The 17,450-nt window shown below is 36.2% G+C and overlaps 1 protein-coding gene across 2 annotated transcripts in view; it reads left to right on the forward strand.

Moving 5' to 3' along the window:
• Window positions 1-17,450, forward strand: part of EDIL3 (EGF like repeats and discoidin domains 3) — a 421,318-nt gene that overhangs the window by 381,157 nt on the left and 22,711 nt on the right. For both annotated transcript variants that reach the window (XM_040449290.1, XM_040449299.1), the window contains one exon: window positions 15,994-16,149. In XM_040449290.1, the coding sequence (XP_040305224.1) occupies window positions 15,994-16,149 (156 nt within the window). The remainder of the gene's footprint in view (window positions 1-15,993; window positions 16,150-17,450) is intronic.

A 17,450-nucleotide genomic window follows, 5' to 3' on the forward strand; every position in this document is an offset into this window, starting at 1 on the left:
TATTCTCAGTTTTTAAGAGTTTCTTATGGTTTGCTTCCCTCCCTCTCTAACTTTTATTTCCACTTCCCCTCCCCCATGGTCTTCTGTTCAGTTTCTCAGGATCCACATAAGAGTGAAAACATATGGTATCTGTCTTTCTCTGTATGGCTTATTTCACTTAGCATAACACTCTCTAGTTCCATCCACTTTGCTACAAAAGGCCATATTTCATTCTTTCTCATTGCCATGTAGTATTCCATTGTGTATAAAAACCACAATTTCTTTATCCATTCATCAGTTGATGGACATTTAGGCTCTTTCCATAATTTGTCTATTGTTGAAAGTGCTCCTATAAACATTGGGGTACAAGTGCCCCTATGCATCAGCACTCCTGTATCCCTTGGGTAAATTCCTAGCAGTGCTGTTGCTGGGTCATAAGGTAGATCTATTTTTAATTTTTTGAGGAACCTCCACACTGTTTTTCAGAACAGCTGCACTAGTTTGCATTCCCACCAATAGTGCAGGACGGTTCCCGTTTCTCCACATCCTCGCCAGCATCTATAGTCTCCTGATTTGTTCATTTTAGCCACTCTGAGTGGCGTGAGGTGATATCTGAGTGTGGTTTTGATTTGCATTTCCTGATGAGGAGTGACGTTGAGCATCTTTTCATGTGCCTGTTGGCCATCTGGATGTCTTCTTTAGAGAAGTGTTTATCATGTCTTCTGCCCATTTCTTCACTGGATTATTTGTTTTCCGGTTGTGGAGTTTGGTGAGTTCTGTATAAATTTTGGATACTAGCCCTTTGTCCTATATGTCATTTGCAAATCTCTTTTCCCATTCCACTGGTTGCCTTTTAGTTTTGTTGATTGTTTCCTTTGCAATGCAGAAGCTTTTTATCTTCATGAGGTCCCAGTAATTCATTTTTGCTTTTAATTCCCTTGCCTTTGGGGATGTGTCGAGTAAGAGATTGCTATGGCTGAGGTCAGAGAAGTTTTTTCCTGCTTTCTCCTCTAGGGTTTTGATGGTTTCCTGTCTCACATACAGGTCCTTTATCCATTTTGAGTTTATTTTTGTGAATGGTGTAAGAAAGTGGTCTAGTTTCATTATTCTGCATGTTGCTGTCCAGTTCTCCCAGGACCATTTGTTTCGGAGACTGTCTTTTTTCCATTGGATATTCTTTCCTGCTTTGTCAAAGATTAGTTGGCCATACTCTTGTGGGTCCAATTCTGGAATCTCAATTCTATTCCATTGGTTTGTGTGTCTATTTTTGTGCCAATACCATGCTGTCTTGATGATTACAGCTTTGTAGTAGAGGCTAAAGTCTGGGATTGTGATGCCTCCCACTTTGGTCTTCTTCAATATTACTTTAGCTATTCAGGGTCTTTTGTGATTCCATACAAATTTTAGGATTGCTTGTTCTAGCTTCGAGAAATGCTGGTGCAATTTTGATTGGGATTGCATTGAATGTGTAGATAGCTTTGGGTAGTATTGACATTTTAACAATATTTATTCTTCCAATCCATAAGCACGGAATGTTTTTCCATTTCTTTATATCTTCTTCAATTTCCTTCATGAGTTTTTTATAGTTTTCAGCATACAGATCTTTTACATCTTTGGTTAGGTTTATTCCTAGGTATTTTGTGATTCTTGGTGCAATTGTAAACTGGATCAGTTTCTTTATTTGCCTTTCTGTTGCTTCATTATTAGTGTATAAGAATGCAACTGATTTCTATACATTGATTTTGTATCCTGCGACTTTGCTGACTTCATGTATCAGTTATAGCAAGCTTTTGGTGGAGCCTGTCTGGTTTTCCATGTATAGTATCATGTCATCTGCAAAAAGTGAAAGCTTGACTTCATCTTTGCCAATTTTGATGCTTTTGATTTCCTTTTGTTGTCTGATTGCTGATGCTAGCACTTCCAACGCTATGTTAAACAACAGCGGTGAGAGTGGACATCCCTTTTGTGTTCCTGATCTCAGGGAAAAGCTCTCAGTTTTTCCCCATTGAGGGTGATATTAGCTGTGGGCTTTTCATAAATGGCTTTTATGATGTTTAAGTGTGTTCCTTCTATCCTGACTTTCTCGAGGGTTTTTATTAAGAAAGGATGCTGGATTTTGTCAAATGTTTTTTCTGCAGCAATTGACAGGGTCATATCGTTCTTATCTTTCCTTTTATTAATGTGATGTATTGCATTGATCGATTTGCAAATGTTGAACCAGCTCTGCAGCCCAGGAATGAATCCCACTTGATCATGGTGAATAATTCTTTTTAAATGCTCTTGAACTTGATTTGCTAGTTATCTTCTTGAGAATTTTTGCATTCATATTCATCAGGGATATTAGAGTGTAGTTCTCATTTTTTGCTGGGTCTCTATCTGGTTTGAGAATAAAATTAATGCTGGCTTCATAGAATGAGTCTGGAAGTTTTCCTTCCCTTTCTATTTTTTGGAACAGCTTGAGAAGGATAGGTATTTTCCCTGCTTTAAATGTCTGGTAGAATTCCCCAGGAAAGCCATCTGGTCCTGGACTCTTATTTGTTGGGAGATTTTTGATAACTGATTCAATTTCTTCGCTGGTTATATGTCTGTTCAAATTTTCTATTTCTTCCTGTTTGATTTTTGGAAGTGTGTGGGTGCTTAGGAATTTGTCCCTTTCTTCCAGGTTGTCCAGTTTGTTGGCATATAATTTTTTATAGTATTCCCTGATAATTGCTTGTATTTCTGAGGGATTGGTTGTAATAATTCCATTTTCATTCATGATTGTATCTGTTTGGGTCATTTCCCTTTTCTTTTTGAGAAACCTGGCTAGAAGTTTATCAATTTTGTTTATTTTTTCAAGAAACCAACTCTTGGTTTCATTGATCTGCTCTACAGTTTTTTTTAGATTCTATACTGTTTATTTCTGTTCTGGTCTTTATTATTTCTCTTCTTCTGCTGGGTTTGGGGTGTCTTTGCTGTTCTGCTTCTACTTCCTTTAGGTGTGCTGTTAGATTTTGTATTTGAGATTTTTCTTGTTTCTTGAGATAGGCCTGGGTTGCAATGTATTTTCCTCTCAGGACTGCCTTTGCTGCATCCCAAAGCATTTGGATTGTTGTATTTTCATTTTCATTTGTTTCCATATATTTTTTTTAATTTCTTGTCTAATTGCCTGATTGAGCCATTCATTGTTTAGTAGGGTGTTCTTTAACCTCCATGCTTCTGGAGGTTTTCCAGACTTTTTCCTGTGGTTGATTTCAAGTTTCATGGCATTGTAGTCTGAAAGTGTGCATGGTATGATCTCAATTCTTTTATACTTATGAAGGGCTGTTTTGTGACCCAGTATGTGATCTATCTTGGAGGACATTCCATGTACGCTTGAGAAGAAAGTATATTTTGTTGCTTTCAGATACAGAGTTCTAAATATATCTGTCAAGTCCATCTGATCCAATATATCATTCAGGGCCCTTGTTTCTTTATTGATCCTGTGTCTAGATGATCTATCCATTGTTGTAAGTGGGGTATTAAAGTCCCCTGCAATTACCACATTCTTGTCAATAAGGTTGCTTATGTTTGTGAGTAATTGTTTTATATATTTGGGGGCTCCCGTATTCAGTACATAGACATTTATAATTGTTAGCTCTTCCTGATGGATAGACCCTGTAATTATTATATAATGCCCTCTTCATCTCTTGTTACAGCTTTTAATTTAAAGTCTAGTTTGTCTGATGTAAGTATGGCTACTCCAGCTTTCTTTTGACTTCCAGTAGCATGATAGATCGCTCTCCATCCCTTCACTTTCAATCTGAAGGTGTTCTCAGGTCTAAAATGAGTCTCTTGTAGACAACAAATAGATGGGTCTTATTTTTTTTATCCATTCTGATACCCTATATCTTTTGGTTGGAGCATTTAGTCCATTTACATTCAGTGTTATTATAGAAAAATATGGGCTTAGAGTCATTGTGATGTCTGTAGGCTTCATGCTTGTAGTGGTGTCTCTGGTACTTTGTGGTCCTTGCAACATTTCACTCACAGAATCCCCCTTAGGATTTCTTGTAGGGCTGGTTTAGTGGTGATGAATTCTTTCAGTTTTTGCTTGTTTGGGAAAACCTTTATCTCTCCTTCTATTCTGAATGACAAACTTGATGGATAAAGGATGCTTGGCTGTGTATTTTTTTTTTGTTCATCACATTGAAGATTCCCTGCCATTCCTTTCTGGCCTCCAAGTTTCAGTAGATAGGTCTGCCACTACTCTTATGTTTCTACCTGTGTAAGTTAGAGCCTGTTTATCCCTAGCTGCCAGTTTGACTATGATATGTCCTGCAGAAAATTGATTCAAGTTACGTCTGTAGGGCGTTCTCTGTGCCTCTTGGAGTTCAATGCCTTTTTCCTTCCTGAGATCAGGGAAGTTCTCAGCTATGATTTGTTCAAGTACACCTTCAGCCCCTTTCTCTCTTCTTCTGGAATTCCTATGATACAGATATTGTTCCATTTGATTGCATCATTTAGTTCTCTAATTCTCCCCTCATACTCCTGGATTTTTTTAATCTCTCTTTTCTTCAGCTTCCTCTTTTTCCATAATTTTATCTTCTAATTCACCTATTCTCTCCTCTGCCTCTTCAATTCATGGCCGCCTCCATTTGATTTTGCACCTCATTTATAGCATTTTTTAGTTCCTCATGACTACTTCTTACTCCCTTGATCTCTGTAGCAGTAGATTCTCTGCTGCCCTCTATGCTTTTTTTCAAGCCCAGCAATTAATTTTATGACTATTACTCTAAATTCTTGTTCTCTTATATTGCTTAAATCGGTTTTGACCAATTTGTTAGCTGTCGCTACTTCTGGAGTTTCTTTTGAGGAGAATTCTTCTGTTTCATCATTTTGGATAGTCCCTGCGGTAGCTCCAAACTGCAGGGCACTTCCCCTGTGCTGTCCGGAGTAACTTGTGTTGGTGGGCAGCCCGCAGTCAGACCTGATGTCTGCCCCCAGCCCGCCACTGAGGCCCCAGTCAGACTGTGTGTATCTTATCCTCCCCTCTCCCAGGGTCAGGGACTCACTATGGAGTGGTGTGACCCCTGTCTGGGCTACTTGCACACTGCCAGGCTTGTGGTGCTGCTTAGATGGGATCTGGCCAAGGGCATATTAGCCAGGGCAGATCTGTGAGGGGAAGGAGGGGCAGGAGGGGCAGGAGGGGCAGGCTTAGCTACTTTGCTGTTGGTGGTCCCCTGTGGGAGGGGCCCTGCACCACTGGGAGGGAGGCAGACCCGTCGGAGGGATGGATCCTAGAAACACAGCATTGGGTGTTTGTGAGGTGCAAGCAGGTTCAGTGAAGGGGAACTGGTTCCCTTTGGGATTTCGTCTGGGGGATGGGAGAGAGGGATGACCTTTGTTCCCCACCGCCGAGCTGAACTCTGTCTTCCAGGGCTCAACACCTCTTCCTCCCAGTGTCCTCTCTCCCTCCCGCTCTCTGAGCAGAGCTGTTGACTTATAACATTCCAGATGTTAGGTCCCACTGGCTGTCAGAACTCATGCAGTCCAGCCCCTCCGCTTTTGCAAGCCAGACTCGGGGACTCTGCTTTGCCGGCAGGCCGCCCCTCCACCCCGTCTCCCTCCTGCCAGTCCATGTAGCACGTACCGCCTCCCCGCCCTTCCTACCCTCTTCTGTGGGCCTCTCCTCTACGCTTGGCTCCAGAGAGTCCGTTCTGCTAGTGTTCTGGCGGTTTCCTGGGTTATTTAGGCAGATGTGGGTGGAATCTAAGCGATCAGCGGGACAAGATGAGCCCAGTGTCCTCCTACGCCACCATCTTCCATGCTCCCACTTGCTGTTACTTTTTAAAGAAAACGTTACTTTGCAAAAGAGTTGGAGACAATGCATTACAAGGTCATTTTTTAGAACATAGGGTATTAAAGAGGTAGTAAATTATATATGCGACCTTTGTCCCAAGTGTCTTGAAAGGGGAAACTTTAAAAAGTCACTTGCATTGGACCTCCAGTGCTTCTGTTTAACATATAGATGTGTCAAAAGTTATATTCTGATTCCTAAACTAACAGATATTTCAGCATTTCTTGAAATGTACCAGATTTCTCTGTAATGAGAAAAATACCTTTTTAGGTTTGATAAGCCACAAGATCAAGTGACAAATCTTGTGAGTTATTTATGAAGATGAATAGTTTTTTGTTTGTTTGTTTCTGTTTTTATCTCTTGCTGATTGATTCCATTATAAATAACTTTCTAAAATTATGTTTTTAGTGTCATTCTATCTAATAATTTCTATATGATTCTTGTTTTCTTTAAACCAGTGTTCAAATTTGACAAAAATATCTTTTTGGATTTTAGGATCCTTAAGTGTTTATAATAACAAATGAAAGGGACTGGTATCCCTACTTTCTGCTTATTTCACTTCTGTTTTTTTTTCTTTGCAAATTATGTTAATAAACTTCAGCAGCTTTGTGACTAAAGTCTCAGATGGGATATCAAAGACAGTTATTGCAAAGATGTTCAACCATAAGGGTGGGAGATGTCTCATGAAATTCTTCATTTAAATCTATAAGTGATCCTTTAGTGAAGTGAGCTATAACTTGGAGAGTTTTAAAAATCTTGGGTACATATGCAAAAAAATTAAATAAGCTTAATAGAATGAGTTTGTTCCAAGTGATTTATTAATTCTATACCTAATTTAAGACTGTGCTTTATGAGCTATTTTACAGTAATCGAAAACCTAGTGCATGAATAATTTTAGAGTTAAAGAATGTGATTTTTAAAATATGAGATTGTTTGGAGCTGATTGCACAAATAAATGAGCTCTTGTTCTAAGACAAGCAAATATATGATAGTCCCTTAAACCTAGTGCTACTTCTTGAAAAAAGGAAAATATTAGCATCTTATTGTTCACATGCAATCAAGAAGGACATATTTTATGAAAGTTATATACCCTATATTCAAGGCATGCCACTGTAACTGTTAGGCATGTACCTATTTGGAATTTATTATAAATATATCTAGGCCACATTGCACTATGGAACCTAATTAAAATATGTTCATAAGGTAGTACTTAGATTTTATCAGCATCCAGCACCCAGTTTCATACTTTACCACTTAATAAGCTCAAAAGACCTTAGACACTGTATTAAAGAGAATAAATGGAAAATTAATATTAGGACCTCAAAGAGAAGCTTGATAAAATTGGAGTCTCAAGAATACAATAGCTGCTCCTTATTTCTATTTGGGAACAAAACTAATGGAAATTAGCAGTGGAAGAATATAGAGGAGATATTTTTACCATAAATAAATTAATATAAGTAAACAAAACACATTGGTTTTATGGGTATTCCATGAGGAAATCTATAACCAGGGCTGTCACTGAGGCTCTTTAAAACTACAATTATGATGTGTGGTGACTGGTGTCCTAGGGACTAGAGAGCCCTGCCAGATCCACCAAAGCCAGGCTCGTCCTTTTTACACAAATAAAATGCTGACAGTGTTACTGACCATGCATTTGAATGGAAATACCTTGTATCCTTTTTATCCATACTATATGTATATTTTATCCTTTGGACAAAAGATTGTTTTTACAAAGCCACCCTTCAGGGCCATTCACTTTCTGTGTCAATGGCTCTTAACCCTGTAATCCACAGACAGCTGAGCCACATCCCTCCCTTTCCCCTCCAATCACTTCAGAGCAACACGTTGACCTGGGCTATTTTCTAGCTGTTGACACTGATGGTACATTTTCCCAAAGCAATTTGAAGAATTTACGCCTTCACGCCTGATTCCTGAGAGTCCATGCCTCTTTCCACTTCCTTTTGTAAGGGCAAGGGAGGAAAGTTACATCTAGTTCTCTTTGCAAGGATGTTGTTGAAGCCTAAAAATCAGTCACCATGTAATGTGCATATGTGAAGGTAAGGCTGAAAATCTAGTGTGAAGGCTCACCTGGTCTGATGAAACCAAATCATGCACAGGACTCTATGGATGATATACAAATTGTGAGAATGGCAAAGTTTTATATCAACCTCAAATGCATAGCTCCTCCAGCCAGCATGGTACATAAAAATAGGGTGTGCGTTCTGTCAAGTTTCCTACCTTTCGAGGTCCTCATAATAATTAAGATATGCATTGTGATTTGCTGTTGCAGTATGCTTTACTCTGTGGGTGTTTTATTTTCAGAGTTCTCATGAGTTTTATGTATTTGTCCCAAAACAAGAAGATTTGTGTAAATTCACATATCGACACACATATTCGTGTATAGATGTTTTGTATTTGTAAATGTCAATCTCTAAAATACACAATGGTTATATAAAATATAAGTGCCTTTGGTAAAATTATATTCAGTAAAGTAGTTGCCAAAGAAATATACTCAAAACAGGCTTTCCAAGCGAACAATCAACCAAATTCTGGCCACTGAAGTGCATGCAAATTTGATTGCCAGTTCAGTGAACCTCCGGCTTTATAAAAGATGCTGACACAATTTTTACCTTGGCTCCCCTCTCATTGTGCTATCAGAAAGCACTAAATAACAAACTACCTCAATTCCTATTTAAAAGTTGTGCTATGTTTTTTAAATTACATGCAAATCATTTACCAGTAATTTTCTTTATTTTCTGCTGCATTTGGGCTCTGGCACAGCTCTAATTAAGATATCTGAACAATATTTATCGGATATCATTATGTTCTTTGATCAAAGTCTTGTATTAAGTCTCCACTTACTAATTAATAATGACCCTATCAATTGCAGACTAATTCAATTAGCCATTGCCCTGAATTTTTATTCATGGAATAAGTCAAAGTTCCCAGCCTAATCAAAATCAAGCTTGAAAGGTAAATAAAGATATGTTAATTCTACTCTCTCAGGATGATCTTATTTTTGGTGAGCTCAGCAGAAAGTCACTTTTCATAACCCAATGAGACAAGTATGATTCTTTTCCCTAATAATTTTCTAAGTTTTATAATTTTTGTCAAATACTTTATTCTTTCTGACATAGGATTTGGAGAAATTGGGTAAGAGCTTACCTGTTAACCTAATGTCGATTTTAGTTACTTCTAACTACAATTGTTTGAGAATATTTTTTCAAAACAATTCAAAAAATAAAATTTATATAGAATATTACAAAGGTCACTCATTAAAAAAAGAAGAGAAAATCAACTTATTTTCCCTTTTGGTATCATGATTTAAGTAAATCAATACAAAGGCATTAGATTCAGTCTATATATTATGTTAATCCTAATGTATAATATATAATTTGGTTGGTTTTGTCTTTTAAATTTTTTTGAGATTGAATGAGAAAATTTTAAATCATTGGACTTTCATTTACACATAATTTTAGTGAAGTCTGGTTGAATTTTCTCTCACATTTCCTCTGGAACTGAGAGAGCAAGCCTGATTTTAAGTGTTTCTATGTTGAGCTTATGAGGAAATTGCTTATGTCATATTGACTCATTCAACTTCTACTGCAACCCTTGATTCGCTTTCCTCATCCATGAAGTATGCATACAAATATATGCCATTTGGTGATTTTCCAGGCCCCTGGGCTGAATCCCCTGTGCCTAGAGCGTGTTTATTCCAATATCTAAATCAGAACAGTGGTGGCCAAGACCCAGAGCCTGCTTTGGTGTCTGGAGAGCCCAACCGTCATTTTACTACAAGCAGAAACTGTATGCTGTGGCCCCTGCTCTCCCTCCCAGTGTCCCATCACACCCATTTGCCTCCTAAATCAAAGTTGGCTAGGTAGAGTAAAATATATGTTGGCTACATGTTGGCTCACTGAATCCTAAAATGTAAAAGCATTCATTCAATATGTATTTATTGAATACTTACTGTGTGCCATGTGCAAGATGAACAACAGAGACAAACTTGCCTGCCCCTGGGATCTTATATTTGACAAGAGAATGCTTTGGGTTTTATGTTATCAAGAGAATACATTATCCTTACAATATTCAGAGGAAAAACAGCAAGAGTAGAGAGGCTTGTCCTTCAGACTAGCTAAACTGTTCAGCCTAAACTTCTGCTGGGCATTGGTAAAAAGGCCAGAGGCAGTGTTGACATCTGAAGGTCAGAAAGAGAATTCTCACAACTGCCTAATAGCTGGTGAGGGGCCAAGGGGACACTTGTGACCAGTGTGCTGGCATCAGGACTGTCCTCTCTCTGTTCAAGTAAAGGAAAATAAAACAAGATGATATGGGGCTTATTTTTCAATTTGTAGAACAACAATAAGATAGAAATTATTCTAAAGGCATGAAGAAAAATTGCGAAAATAGAAAATTTCCTATCAGAACAGCAGATTACTAGAATGTATATAAAGTACAAAGGAATTTTCTCCATGAATACCAGAGAGGATAAAATGAATCCTGAGATGATGAGGGAGGTATCCTAATAATAATGTGTTTCAAGGAAATTTTAAAATGTAGCAGTAGAAATTGCATTATCAAAAATAAAATCCATAATATTGAGGACAGAATGGAGAGTAATAAAAAAGGAACATTATGAGTGAGAAAAGAACATAAATAAGAAAAATCAGAAGTAAAGAGCCTGTCTTTGGATAACTGACCTCCTAATGGAAGATACCAAAAAAGGAAGAAGCAACATTTTAAACCATAAAACCAGAAAACCTTCTGACCACACCTCCCTCCCCCAGAAACTAGGCTACAGCTTGAATGGACCCACTTGATTCCATCCATAAGCAATAAAAGAGACTCTCACCAAAATATATCCTAATATGTGATGGGTGATGACCCTGAGTCATAGTGTTAATTTCAAAATAAAGAGCAAACCTTGTAACTATCAGCCAGGTAGAGGGAGAAAAATAAAGAAATGGATTATTTGGGAAAAAGTGTTGCAAAAATTACATTCTTGCAAAAAAGAATGTCACATCATACATATCCATAAAGTCGAGATGGTTTAGGTGTTGAAAGAAAAAAGAAAGAAAAAAAAACATAATAGGAAATCATAGGTAAATATGTAGATCATATTTGATTGATTTAATTAAGTGAACAATCTTTTTAAGCATATAAAAAATATGGTATCACAAAAGGAGTGATTGATAGATTTAAGTACAGGAAAATTAAAAATTTGTGTGTAAAATATAAAATGAAATGGCATAGAAAATTAAGAAAATAAAGCAACAAATATAACAGAAGCCCATATTGATACCATGTAAGCCCATAATTCTTAAAAACAATTAGAAAGTCTCTAACATCTAATAAATAAAGGACATTAAAGAGACCATCTGTATATGTTATTAGTGAGACTGAACCCAATTGGGAGAATGTAAATTAAATGCCACTTGTTGCCATTTATGTACATTAAATATAAAAAATCCATTTTCAGAATTGTCATAAATGTAAAATTTTATAAAACATGAGATTGGTGACTATGCAGAGAAAGATTTATCATATACCCTAGATGCAAGTGTATAATCTTTCTTGAGAGAAAGGAAACAATGCATATCACATTTCAAATGGCAGGTCATTTAGGCCTACAAGAAATAGTTGCATCGGTGAATGAAGATATGAACTTGGGAGTTCATTCTAAGTTTTTACTGATGGCAAAGAAGTAGAAACAAATTAAAGGATTATCAATAGGAGACTTGTTAAATAATTTTCATATTTATCATGTAGCTATAACAGAGACTGTTGCACAGCCATTACACATTATTATTACTATTATTACTATTACTATTATTTATATGTAAAATATCCACAGTTGCACACCTGTTTATCTGTATCACTTTTCATTTTCCTCACCCCTTTAAGAACATCTCTGTGAAAATCAACTGACTTTCCTAGTGTGCTCTCCCAGGGAACCATCTGTCAAGCTGTTATGCAGATATCTGAAATGCCATTTATCTTGACCTTTGTCAAACAAATGCTCTTAGTTTTTCTATAATTTTCCTAAGTTAGACACTCTAAAAATATTTATGCTTCACTAAAACATTACAGGATGTTTTAGAACATAAGAGTTGCATTCCTACATAACCCTCATGCAATACCTTTTTCTTTACTTCTATGTCATTTAAGCCTCTCTATATATGAATCTCTCATTTTTTACTCATATAATTAAAGGAAAATAAATCACTCACCATAATTTCAAATCTAATTCTCTCTTTTAGTATTATTTTGGAACCATTTCCCTCCAATAATTAATCTTAGTATTCAAATGAGGATGTACAACATTCCATAAAATTATATTACTTTTAGTAAAACATTTCACCCATAAATGGGAATTTCAGTTGCTTCACATTTTCTCTATTTTAATTGAAGATGAAATTACTATTTTTTTAAGAAGGTGACCAAAATATACTATGTTCCAGAAGTTGCTTGTAGGACAATCTAACCACTCTCTTTCTCTGTTTCTGTATTTATGCTTCTAATAACATTCTGAGAGTGATAATAGATTATTTCCCCAGATTTATTTATTGTTTTACTCTTACCAGATTCTATTATAGCCCTTAGTATATTTTATATGTTGTTTTACACACTTAGTAAGTATTAACTCACCTAATCCTCATAAAAATCCTATGAGGGTTGTTATCTTCATTTTTCAGATAAGGAAATTGAGATGTAGAGAAATAAAGTAGCTTTCCCAAGGGCATATAGCTAGTGAGGGCAGAGCCATTTGGGGAACCCAGACCATCTAGCTCTTCTACAATAGACTGCCCCTTAAGAAGATCGGAGAAGATTTTTAACTAGTTGCCTTTCCCCATAAAAATTGGTTGGTGCCACTGTGATACTATATTTCCTTGACCAATGGTGTTATCCTCTGTACAGAAACAAGAGAAAGACTCTTGGCATTTTCTGCTATGGTACCTTGTGGCCTCCTTAGGCATGGTTGGTTCTTGTCCATAGAACATACTTAGGAAGTAGTTTTAACTCAATCCAGCAAAACTTTTATTGAGGGATTGTTACATATAAGGCACATTTAATACAGATCCAGACATGAAGAGCAGAGCACTAAGCCAAATGTCTACCCATACGCCAGCTCAATGCCCTAAATAACCTGCTGTATTTGAGCCAAACCTCTGGAGGTAAAGGTCTATCTAAAGCAGCTGAAGGCATTTTGTCTAGCATGTTTGCAGTACAAGTTTAACTCAGAAGATCCATAAGAGGGCAAAGTGCTCATGAGCTTAGGGTTAGCATAGATCCAGATAAATGAGCTTTTCTGGGATCATCCTGCATGCTGAACATGAGGGTGACATGTGTGTGAGTGTGTTTCAAAGTGAGATCTGTATATACCCTGTTGCAGCAGCTTCGTGTTAAGTGTGGGATGCTGATTATTTTTACATTAAAGAAGGTTTGCTTAGGCCTGGTATTCTAAGTTTTTTTGCTACATTAAGTAGCAAATTTTAGGACAAATCCAGCTTGAAACAGATTGCTGACTATTAAAGTAGAGAAATTTACTTAACTGGAAGAAAAAAGAAAAACATTTCTAGATCACAAGCAAACAAACAAAAAAGCTGGAGAAGGGGAGCAGTTAGAGTGGGAGAAAAACGTATCTGTTAGAAAGAGCCAAGAAACACAGCTTAAGGAGAAAACATCTCCACCCAGCAGGAAACCCAGCTGACTTTAAGAAATACCACAGAAAAAGAGATACGCTATAAGACTCTTCATTGCGTCATTGTAGCTAAACACTCATAGAGGTTTAAAGAGTGAAGAATCAAGCCATGGAAATGTTCATATTCTTGGAGACAGTTTGAGTTCCTGTGTGTTTATAGCCTTGCAAGCAACACAGTGACTCAGAGTGTTGGAAGATTTTTTGCCCATTTAATTGAGTGTCAACAACATTAAAAGCATTTTGAAGACCAGTAGCAATGCCTAGGTGTCTGCACAATTATATTTGGACTTAGAACAAAAGCAATCTGTATTTTTAAGCCTGGATAGGTGAAGTAACAGAGCCAAAGTTCATGTTAAAACACAGGGCTCTTCTGGGGCACCTGAGTGGCTCGGACGGTTAAGTGTCCAACTCTTGATTTCGGCTCAGGTCATGATCTCATGGTTTGTGGGTTTGAGCCCCATGTCTGCGCTGACAGCACAGAGCCTTCTTGGGATTCTCTCTCTCCCTCCCTCACTGCCCCTCCCCTAACTCATGTGCACATGTTCTCTCCCTCTCTCTCTTTCTCTCTCTCTCTCAAAAGTAAACAAACATTAACAAAAATTACAGGGCTCTTCTCGTATTATAAATCCAGGATTGTTTTGGTTTGGAGCTTAGAGTTTCTGTAAGTTTAATGAGTGTAGTGAGGAAACTTTGAGATTCTCCAGAAATTTCTGAAATAATCACAAAGAATAGCAAGAAATCATTGAGTGAGAATTTTTATGTATGATGGAACTTTGAATCAGAATGTTGAATTTGAATCTAGTATCCTCCCTTTACTCACTATATATCTTTGGATCACACATCATAATATATTAGCCTCTGTTCCCTCATCTCAAAGGTACTGTACAGGGCTTTAGAGAGGATTCATTGAGGACACACAAGAAAGCACTTAGCATAGTGTGTATGAGGCAACAAAAGTTTCCTTCCCAGGTATCGTCATTTTGCCACCTTGCTTTGCTGCAGGATAGATATTTTAAATGATATACTACATGTTAGGAAATATGCAGAAACAAAAATATTTTCTAGTTTTGATAAACTTTCTAAAGTATTTTAATAAAGAATTAAAGTTAGTTTTCTGTCTTAATTCATTGTCCAAGTTGAGTCTGATGTCTGTAATTAAACAGTGTTACAAAAAGTGGTCAAATCCCCTGTGAATTTTTAAAGAAATTTGCCTAGGCTGTGAAACTTTGGGAACTTTTTTCATATCTTTACTGAAAAGCATCTAAATACAGTCACTAAATATGGTCTATTCAGTACATTCACCCTGGCTCTCTCTTTTCATTCGTGGACTATATCTGACCCATGACTGTCTATTTGTGGCTGCATACATCTCAAAGGATAAAGAACCTGAAATAGAAACAAAAGGACATAGTGGTTGAAAGCCATCAAGGTCACATATGGGATCATGACAGTGAAAGATGATAAGATCAAGGATGGAAGCAGGGCACTTAGTCACAGGAAGTAGGAGGAAGTAGGTCGCTATTGTGGAAGGAGAGCGGAAGCTGTAGATCAAGGAACATTAATAAACCTAAAGGTAAAGCTCTTATGAGACTTGTCCACATGGAAAACAAAGATTCCTATATTTTTTTAATTAACATAATAAGATATAAGAAAAGCTTCATGAATTAGAGAACAGAATTCTACTAAATTATTCAATGTTATGTATTCTTTTTCATGAAAATCAATGCTGTCTTTTGCATTTCAATCATATCTTGATTAATTTAATGCTTACTGAGTCTCCATGCGTGTTTTGCTTTTGTAAGTATGTATTTTGTAGGAAAAAACACCTCATGAGCACAGATCCCACAAGTCAGGGATGCATACTGTAATCCTCTTTCATTTTTGAAGAATGTCCAACTTTCTCCTCAACATTTTTAGAATTGTAGTTTTCTAAACAAGATTTTCATTGTACAATGATTACTATTATTCAATTATATATTCCTGAGCTGATTAAAACTCATGGAAATAATGTTGACTTTGTATTTAATGTTTAACTGTGATACATATAATATCATTTCTATTCCTAATGTGTATACAACTAGAGTCTGATTTTTATTAAAATTGAAATGACCAGTAAAGTCAGAAAACTGAATTATAAGCACAAGCTCTGGAAGACAAGCTGGGGAAGACCTTCATCCCAAGAAGATCAGCCCTGCCTGCCCTGTTCAATCTTAGTTGCACAAAACTGCACAGCTAAAGGAATTATAGACTAAAATGACCATCATTTTATTTTAAAACAGTCAAAATAGTTATTCAGGTTTTCAACTAAGTTTATCCAGTGGCAAAGTCAAAATTATTCGCCAATCACAGACTCAGTCATCAGTTTCAAAATACAAATCATCAGTGGATCTTTGGCTTTAACATGTATGTTACTTAATCTCCTGAATTTGAGCAACTTGCACATTTATAATGGACTCTGCTGTGGCATTTAAATTATGTCTTTTCCTTTTTTTAGGTGGACCTTCTGGTCCCTACCAAAGTAACTGGCATCATTACACAAGGAGCTAAAGATTTTGGTCATGTACAGTTCGTAGGTTCTTACAAACTAGCATACAGCAATGATGGAGAACACTGGACTGTATACCAGGATGAAAAGCAAAGAAAAGATAAGGTAAGTGATCCAGGTGGTTTATAACATGCAAAGTGAAGGACCAAACTCTATCTGAATATGACTGAATGAACTGCTTAGACATATGTATTAAAAATAATGGCTATATCCACTGAAAAATGTATGTTAAATTAAAAATTCTAACATTTTCCATAGTATCAATTATCTAAGATGCAGCTAAGTAAAATTTGCTTATATTTTATAAACCTAATAGGAGCTTGAATAATTTAACTTAAAGCACATGTAAATACTTATTGTCTGAATACTTGTCACTATTAACTTTACTATTAAAAAACGTTACTGATATTAGGCAAAAAATGTAGTTTGGCAAAAAATATTTTAAAAATTAACTAAAAGATTTTTAAGTTATATATTTCCTTGATTATTTTGACAATAGGAATTTTAGAAATGAACAAATTTTGATTATACTGTTTCATCAAAATTAAAATACAGGATGTTTCTCTGCTCAGTTTCCTTCATTGTGTTTTAATTCATAGATTTGTTTAGTATTTTTAACCTGTGTAAGCTGTTTTAATATTATGGTAATAAATATATATTATTGCAACATCCAATTCTACACTATACTATTTGTAATTGTTTTTCTAAATGTTCTTACCATTCTAAATATCTTCCTGTAGTATCTCCTGGTCTGAATTTGTGTGGGGCCCTAGAAAATGGAAGTGCTCAGGGTTCATATCAATAACTAATTGGGCCAGATGTTAAAATATAGCCTTAGTTGGGCCAATGACACTGAAACTCATTCATTGCTTGGAATGTTTGTGCTAAGAACTCTAGCTTTCTAAAGACATCAACAGAAACAAACTTCTTACTTCAAGGATTTGGGGGGAAATATATAATACGTTAAGTATTTCTGAGTTCACAATGACTTTTTCCATTTTGTGTAGCCCTTTTATTCCCTAGTATATTATTCACCAGCAGAGAGTTGGGAATATCTTGCTTTTTCAAAAATTCAAGACAGAGAATTTATTAATTTTCCAAGAAATACTAAGCCTAGATGGCTATTTCAGTGAGTCAACAGAGTCTGAATTCACTTCACATAAAATTCATTTCAGGGGAGACATATCTTTAGGTTTAGATTATAAAACCCACACCTATTTACCTTTCAATATCTCAGAACACATCCATTTAGCATCTAGAGATACATTTAACATCTCAGAACACACACACATTTTACATTTTAACATCTCAGAAATTGGTATATCTTACAATGTCATAATTTTAATTGGAGGCATTTATTATTTTCTAGAGGAACCTAAAATAATGGCATGTTTTCTAATCAGTAG

The sequence above is a fragment of the Herpailurus yagouaroundi genome, unplaced genomic scaffold (assembly GCF_014898765.1).
Source record: "Herpailurus yagouaroundi ecotype Mexico unplaced genomic scaffold, PumYag 29, whole genome shotgun sequence".
In the NCBI taxonomy this organism is placed as follows: Eukaryota; Metazoa; Chordata; class Mammalia; order Carnivora; family Felidae; genus Herpailurus; species Herpailurus yagouaroundi.